This window comes from Lucilia cuprina, chromosome 4, assembly GCF_022045245.1.
Source record: "Lucilia cuprina isolate Lc7/37 chromosome 4, ASM2204524v1, whole genome shotgun sequence".
Classification (NCBI taxonomy): domain Eukaryota; kingdom Metazoa; phylum Arthropoda; class Insecta; order Diptera; family Calliphoridae; genus Lucilia; species Lucilia cuprina.
Window position 1 is genome coordinate 1,256,862 of NC_060952.1, and position 9,124 is coordinate 1,265,985.

The 9,124-nt window shown below is 27.5% G+C and overlaps 1 protein-coding gene across 1 annotated transcript; it reads right to left on the reverse strand.

The window, feature by feature from the left end:
• Nucleotides 1–13: 13 nt before the first annotated feature.
• Nucleotides 14–8,994, reverse strand: LOC111690546 (solute carrier family 23 member 2). The gene is made up of 8 exons (XM_023453050.2): nucleotides 8,810–8,994; nucleotides 3,429–4,051; nucleotides 3,248–3,368; nucleotides 2,924–3,179; nucleotides 2,715–2,854; nucleotides 1,402–1,771; nucleotides 259–379; nucleotides 14–154 (listed from the first exon to the last, which is right to left on the reverse strand). Exons 1-8 carry the CDS (start codon nucleotides 8,852–8,854, stop codon nucleotides 91–93), a joined length of 1,740 nt encoding a protein of 579 aa, XP_023308818.1. The 5' UTR covers nucleotides 8,855–8,994; the 3' UTR covers nucleotides 14–90.
• Between the last annotated feature and the right edge of the window lie 130 nt (nucleotides 8,995–9,124).

Consider the following 9,124-nt stretch of genomic DNA (forward strand, 5'->3'; position numbering starts at 1 on the left):
TTTTTTAAATTAAAGTAAAATATTATTTTCATATACATATGTACATATATAAACATAAAAAGTTACAAATACAATTTAAGTTTTATATATTCAACTGTCTTTTGTTTGCAATTTATATGTGGGTAAGAAAGGCACATAATAAGTCCACTTCCATCTGTAAAAAAATACGTTACTATTAGTCACAAATTTATAATTAATTTGCAAATTCAAGATTTCCCTAATCGGAATTTAATTAAAGAAAATTATTATAATACACACCTTTTTAAAGTTTCCATACCATAGGGGAAATCATAATCTGTAGCAGTACCATCGTTAATGTTGTCATCACCAAGGGGCATTTCTTTAGCCCAATTAATAAGTCCACGTTCATCTGGTGTTCCTACATAAATGATTAAATATTATAAATAACCTAAATTTTCTTATATGTAAATAGGAACATTAAATATGTATGTAGGGACTTTAAGTGGACTCATACAAATTAATGAACATAGTGTTCTGTTATTGTATGGATCTAATCATTTAACTAAATTAGTATATTTTTAGAAGAGTAATGAAAACACCATATTCCTAGGAGCATGTGTAATGTTTTTACATACATACCCAGCAAAAAAAATTTTGAAGTTGTTCAAGAAGAAAGGATATGTTTATGATTCCTTTGGTACGTATTCTTGTTAATGCATTTTAAATACATGTGAAAATTCTTATAAATTTGTCATAAGTGAAGTCATGAAAAATTGCACATAATTCACTTTTGTAAAATTCTGTTATAAAAATTGTGAAATTCACTAAAATTTGATATTCTCTTAGGATTCAAAATAAATAAATATTAAAAATACAATTAATTTTATTAGAGTTTTGTATTTAATATTTGTTAAAATTAGTAATATTAAGACCATTTTAACATCTTGATTAATAAGAGAAGTTGGGTGAATGCTTAACGGATTTTAATGAATTTTAAAATAAATATAGTGCACCAATGAAAATTTGCATCAGAATCATCGAATGTTCACTGGTTATAAGCACTCATTTTAATGGCGTGCCACTATTCCAAATACGAACCCATGCTCGCCAATGACACGCTAATGTTAAAATCATGCATGTTTCCCCTAAATATGAACCAGTTCATTATCAGTTGAACCCATGCATATACTACTTTTTTGCACGTCTTTTTTTGCTGGGTATATACATTAAGATAGCCACGTTACATTGGTATTAAGGTAATTAAATATTGTTTCCACCGAAACATACATATGATGTATCTCCTCTCATCGGGTATAATTCTTTTATGCAAATTTTAATTAAAATCCGCATACAAATACAATATTTAAAAATATTTTCCTCTTTTTTATGTCTAAAATGGCAAAATTATAATCAACTTAAAACTAGTAGTAGAAAATTTACCTGGTATTATGTTATCCAATATGCAGCCTAATAGACCACCCACTAAAATAGTGGTACCCAATAGAACAGTCAGTGTTGAATCAATGGTATCATTTCCAGTTTTAATAGCATCTGGGTGTTGCTGTATCCATTTACATAATACCATGGGAAAGAATATTGATAGACCCAGTATGTAAAGATTTCGGGCTGATCTTAAATCTACGTACTGTAATGTTGAGAGGCCGAATGCAACAATCATACCAAACATAACACAAAATATTCCGCCAACTACAGAGTCTGGAATTAAAATAAAAACAGCTCCAAACTTTCCTATAACTCCTTGCAAAACCATTATGAATGCTGCCCACTGAATAACACGACGAGATCCGATCTAGATTACAAGAATAATTTAGAAAGAAGAAGGGATATGTTCATGATTCCTTTGGTACGTATTCTTGTTAATGCATTTTAAATACATGCCAAAATTCTTATAAATTTGTCATAAGTGAAGTCATGAAAAATTGCACACAATTCACTTTTGTAAAATTCTGTTATAAAAATTGTGAAATTCACTAAAATTTGATATTCTCATAGGATTCAAAATAAATAAATATTAAAAATACAGTTAATTTTATTAGAGTTTTGTATTTAATATTTGTTAAAATTAGTAATATTAAGACCATTTTAACATCTTGATTAATAAGAGAAGTTGGGTGAATGCTTAACGGATTTTAATGAATTTTAAAATAAATATTGTGCACCAATGAAAATTTTCATCAGAATCATCGAATGTTCACTGGTTATAAGCACTCATTTTAAGGACGTGCCACTATTCCAAATACGAACCCATACTCGCCAATGACACGCTAATGTTAAAATCATGCATGTTTCCCCTAAATATGAACCAGTTCATTATCAGTTGAACCCATGCATATACTACTTTTTTTGCACGTCTTTTTTTGCTGGGTAACTTAACGACTTGAAAAAAACCACAATGGTTTTTATACTTTTATATTCCAAGAAAATTTTAGATATGATCAAAATTATCTAGTTTTAATTACCAGAAAGTTTTTAAAATATTAAACATTTGTCTATTATCATTTAAAATTGGATTAAAAGTAATAAAGGATACGTGGTACATATTCTATATAGTTACATACAGAAAAAATATCGATAAGAAATCTGTTCCCATAATAAATATTTAGTACAGGATTTTATTTTTAAACTATTCTATGTGAATTTAGTCATCGTTGGCGCCCACAACTAAATTCGATTACCACAACGAATCTTTTTTATCTAGATATATATTATATGTGCTATTGTTGATAACGTACCTTTGTTACCCCAATGGCGCCAACGTTTTCACCAAATGTGTTTGTACCATTGCCAGCACCCCAAAGACCAGCCAAAACTGTACCTAAACCCTCAGTTCCGATACCACGATTAATAGCATGTAATGGTGGGGATTGGGCTTCTATTTATTATTATAACAACAATTTATTAAAGAAATATAGTTCAAATATAATCGTATTTTTCATCTTACCTGCCATTTGAGATACTGTTGGATAATAACTCAATGATTCTACAGTACATGCCAACACCCCCGCAAGCATTCCTAAAACGCCCGATAAAGTGACAGATGGTAAACCAAATTGTCCTGGATATGGAACATAGAACCATTTTGCATTGATTAGTACATTGATGCGTACATCAGTCCGAGATGGATGTCCTTCCTCAAATACATTAGTTAGTGTAAGTATTCCGCATAGACCCCACATAATAATTATTGTTAAAAGCACCTGAATTGGAATATACAGGAATATACAAATCATAATAACAACAAAGCCAAATACGAAAACAATTTTACCGGAAACAAACGGAACAGCAGAAATGGTCGAAATTCAACACCGTGTCCTTTTCGATAAACTGGCATAGGTATGGCAACATTTGACATTATTTGGGAAAATAGAGTCAACATAGATGTAGTCCTAGTAAAAAATATTCCTGTTTAATCCATACAAATACAGGATTTTAATCGCAAAGCTTACCCTACCGCTATACCCCAATGCTTAGAGGCTGTTTCTGCAGCATGTTCAAATAATGTGAGACCAACTAATGATACTGTTGGCACTATTGTCAGAGGGGTTACAAATCGAAGAATTTTGCCCACTAAGCCAGTATAACCCAAAATGACTTGGACCATAGCTGAAACTGCAATTGCACCTGATAACTCACGCATGCGTATCTGCCATAATTCTTGACGACTATCTTCATTCATAACTTCGATTTCCTCCGCAGGTGGGCATTTCCACTGCGGCAACGCCAATATAGCCAAAGTTGGAACTAAAAACGATATCGTACCACCCTGAACTATAGGTAATCGCACTCCCCAAGTTGCTTGCACATAAGTCACTATGCCAGTTACGAAAATCATGGTCGAAATTATAATTCCACGATTTGGATCCTCGTCTGACATACACAGTGCTGGCGTTAAAATAAATGGAATTGAAACGATTGCACCAATCATGGTCAAATAGTGTTGAAAGGCTAGAAATATGCTCAAATACCATGGAGGATTATCATTTATTCCGTACAAGAGTTTCGAAGCTTTCTTGCCATCGGAATCTTTATCATACTGAGAATCATTTGTTTTTGTTTCATTTTCTGAGACCTGAAAATGTTTAAATGTGTATTTAATTATTTATTTGGTTTAAATCGGTCTTATTTAGTTTATTAGTATCTAACAGAAACTCGTGCCAGAAATCGATCAAATCAAATTGGCTAAATAATGAGGCCTTTTTAATTTCTTTAAAAATGTATCATTGCCACTTCGATCAAATCTTATTTTCAAGACGTTACCAACTTTCTTAAAATTATCTGATTTAAAATAGTTAAAACCAAATTGGTGTGTGAGATATGTAAGTATTATTTTTTATGAAGATTATTGTTGTACCTACTCCATCTCCTAGTTATGCGTTTTTCAAATGGTAAGTCAGTAAAGTGTTTTCACGTTTGACAATACTGTACAAACGTGATCGGCAACTGGCTTTGATATTTTATAAATAAAACTACTATCTTGGGAGATACATTTATTTATACATTAGATATACTATATACTATATAAGCCACTTGCATACTAACATATTTTAAAAACTTAGTAAATCTACTTAATATTGATTTATTACTTAATTAAAATTTTTGCATTTAATTATTAGGGAATTGGTGTTTTTATTGAATTACTGCGATTTGAAAAATTGTAGTTTAATTTAGCACGAACAGCTGTCATCAGCTAACACTTGTATATTTATATGCATTCTACAACTTGAGGGGCATTTCATTGCAAAATACAAATAGGAATTTCAACGAAAACATATTTTTAGTTTTCACTGTAAAAAACATAGTCCTTACTGTGAAATACTTCTCGACTTTCCTTTTTATACCCCACCCCATTATTTCGTCTAGCCCCCATACAACTGTACTCCGAAATAGGGCTCTTGAGCTCATTATGTTAAATTTTCTAGTATCTCCATGAAAATTCACAAAACTTAGTTTTATATAAGTCTGAATTATACTGCCCATTTTTTGTAATGATCGAGCAATTTTTAACCCAAACCAAATACAAAGTTCCCTTCAGAAAATGACTTGTGGGTCAAAATTCATTTATAAACACTAATATCACAATGAAATTCTGAAATGCAATGGTGTTAGAAAAATGTATAAGGATATGTTAATTTTAAAAAATCTCTTTTTTTGTCAACAAATTGTTGAAATGTTTCAGAATAATCTTTTTTATGTATACGGGACAGCGGTGTTCCAAGATTTAGTTTTAGTTTTTCTTGATGTAGAGCGTAATTTTAAGTTTACAAAAACAGGTTTTTACTGGTGTAGGGTATTATATGCTCGGAAATGTTCGACTAAAAATGTTTAATTGTTTTAAATTGTAATTAATAACATATAATCACAGAAGTGCGTTTCAAATGGACATTTTAAAATTTGTATATTAACCTAAACATTGTGGTGTAATAAATTATTACACTACTCCTCTGTAGATTTTCTATATTATTAATAAGATACATATGTATGTTACTTAATGACAGCTCTAGAAATATAAGAATTCATTATTCCATTGGCATTAGACTTAATAAAACAATTGTCAATAAAATATTTTTTTACATATATTTTATTATAATTAATATTTCACGTGATATATTAAAATGTGTAGTTAGTTAAATTACAAACATCAGTTCAATTTCCAATTATTTATTAAAATATTTTTTTTTTGTATTTTCAAATTAGAAATGTATTTATGTACTACTGTAAATCGCCATATACCAACTTTGCAGTATCAGTATGTCCGATAAATAAAGTTTTCAATCAAACTACATATTTATATTAAAAAAAAGTACACAAAAGAACACAATATTACTTTAGTTACGAGTAATGTAGTTATTTCATACATTACATTATAATGAGTGGTCGTTGTTAATAATTTTGAAAAGGATTTTTACACAATTGTCGAGAACTATGACTTAATCAGCAAAAATAATTGATGCGATTAAAGTAAATATTTTTCTACAAATGAAAACCCAATTGAAATTGAGGAAATAGATGTAGAAGTACAACTATCACATTCGATCACATTCTAGCAAAAAGTTACATGACGGGAATGTGGTTTAATTAGTGCATGTTAGGTGAAACATGCATTTGGAAGGCATTTAGAATGAGTTATTCTAGCACTGTTATAAAAGAAGTCATGAAACATACATTTTTGCTCCAATACTACTTGCCTATTTACCACGTAAGTAAAGATTTTGCTGAACACTTCTAACAATAACTTTATTCTAAATAAATCTTTTAAAAAGTCCAATAATGGAAAAAAATTATCACAAATATAACAATCTCTTAAACTATTTTTTATCTACAAACTGATCAGTCAGGCTTGACCGACAACAACATTTCTTTACATAGGTTTTATTTCAACACGTTTTTGCATCTTTTATTAAATTATTGAATTATTAATAATGACTTAAGATGACGATATTAGTTTTTCTCCACAATTATAAGTATTTATTCTCATTGAATTTGATAATAATACGTTTAGGGTGTAGTAAAACCAAAATATAAGATTAGATAAAATTCGTATCGATATTGTTCGTATATTAAGATACCTATTTTACAGTTTACTAACAAAAACTATAAGTTATTTTGAGTTTGTATCAACTAATAATTATAATTATTATTACTTTGTTAAAATTTAATAAATCTTAATTAATGTAAATTTATGTCAAAATGTTTACATTACATTAAATATAGATAATATTGTAGCAAGTAGTTAATATTAATATTTATTAATCATTTCTAATAATAACCAGGCGGATCTGGGGGTTGGACCCAAATTTGAATTAAAATATAGAATTTATTATATAAGTAAAAGACCAAAATTTCAATGTTTTACAAATGATATGACAACCGTTTTTTTAAGCAGAAAATTTTAAAAATTAAAAGAAAATTTTAAAAAAATATCGGAAATTTACTTTTCAACCTTAAATTCCTGTTTTATATACAATCAAGCTGTATGATCATGTTCTTAAATCGATATTTCCGCATTTTGCAATTCTGTTTTACATAACTTTCTGATGATTTAAATTTATGATATATACAAATTTAATAAAATCCTACATTTTCTTTTAACTTTTTCATTGGCCGAAATTTTACCGAACTCAACCTGAAGTTTGATTGGACATAAATTCTTTCAGCATAGAAAACAAAAGAATTAAATGACATTTATCGAAGGCCTTTATGCAGAAGACATTTTTATGAAAATTTAATTTATAAACCTTTGATAAAAGTTTATGAACAAGAACCCAAATGTATAACTTGATATGATATGAAAATTCAGACGGCTGATTAAGTTTCAGCGCAGCATAATTCTTTAGAAAAGTATATCTAAGACTCCGTTTTTTAATTTTTTTTTTATATTTTGTTGGCCTGTGTAATAGTAAGAAAGGTTTCATTGCGCTAAACATGAAATTAACAGTTGCTTGTTTTTGTATTTTTTTTATATATTTTTCTTAATTTCTAATTATAAAAAAATTATCGCTAATAATATACAATGTGTATGTAGTGAATATTTAATTAAAAAAAAACTAATAAAACGTAGTTTAGGTATTGATATGTTAATTTAGTATTATATGGCAATTAATTCAATATATTCACACATACATATTTTTAGGTATTTATGTAGACATTGGAATAATATTTTTACAAAACTATATTTAAAAAAAAAATTTAGTTTCAAATCCTTTTTTTTTGAGTTAGGTCATTTGATACGAAATTGCTCACAGCAAAAAAAAACTTAGAAAATCATTTTTCGCAATTTCATTTTTTTCAAAAAAAAAAAAAAAAATAATAATAATAATAATAATAATAATTTGGGAACGAACCGATATTATAATAATTAAATTTTTTTTTTATTAAAAATAATTGTTAAAAATATTAAATTAATATTTAAAACAAATTTCGTAATAATGGTTTTACATAAACAATTACAGTCTATAATAAATCGAATGTAATATTATTCTAATAAATAAGAGAAAAATAAAAAAACAATTAGCAAAAGAATTTGGAATTTTTTTTTTATAAATTTTAGTTTAATTACAAATATGGGGTTTTACAAAAATGAAGAAAATTAGTTGAATAAATAAAAAAAAAAATAATGTGTGTTTTTTCAATATAATTTTTTCTTAATACAAGTAATCCGGACAATTAATTGACTTTGAAGAGTAAGTAAATAAAAATTCACACTTAATTACTAATGTATATTTTTCGAGGGTTGGTCCATTAAGGATCAAGAAATTTGTTAGTTGAATGCTATACTTTCATATGAAACTTTCTCCTCTTATACACATACATAAATATATGTAAAAGTAAAAAAATCTTTGTGGGTTTTAAACATTATAGAATTAAAAACATTAAAAACATACATAGATATATATCGTCGCCTTAAACGCAAAAAGCCCCATCTAATATTTTTAAAATTTTACAAGAGAACCAATAAACTATTTAAATTGAAAAGTTTGTTTCTATCAACGCGATTTATCTGTGGTAAATAAACATATTGTTTAATAGTGAAACCTACCAATTGTTATGATAGTTGACAATGGCGTATGAACAAATGGATAAATTTGACTTTTTACCTTTAATATTTAAATGTTTTTGTAGAAAGGGCCTTTTGTTTTTTTACACATATTTTTGAAATTCACTTAATTCTGAATTGAAAATCACGTGCCAATAAAATTTATTTATCTGTTAATTTTTATCAGTCTTTGTTTTCAATTTCTTTTTGTCTTACATAGTTGTATGTATTATATGTATGTACATACATGCATATGTATATAGCATTTATTTTTTTTTTAATAATTGAACTTACAGATTGAGCTGCATCAGTAGCAGTAGTAACACTGACCAATTCCATGTTTTACCAATAGCACTATTTATTCTTTAGAACTATTACAAATTTTATTACAATTATTATTATATATAATTATGTATGTTTATTAATACGAATCCAATTATTATGCGATTTTATCGGTAACACTATTTATTTTAATTCATTTAAATTAACCGCGAATAACTGTGATCCCGTCGAATGTTATTGAGAAAATGAAAAAAGAAATACAAATTCCCAAAGATATACTTCTAGACATGATTGTAAAAGTTTTTTGTTGTTTGATGTTTCTTATAT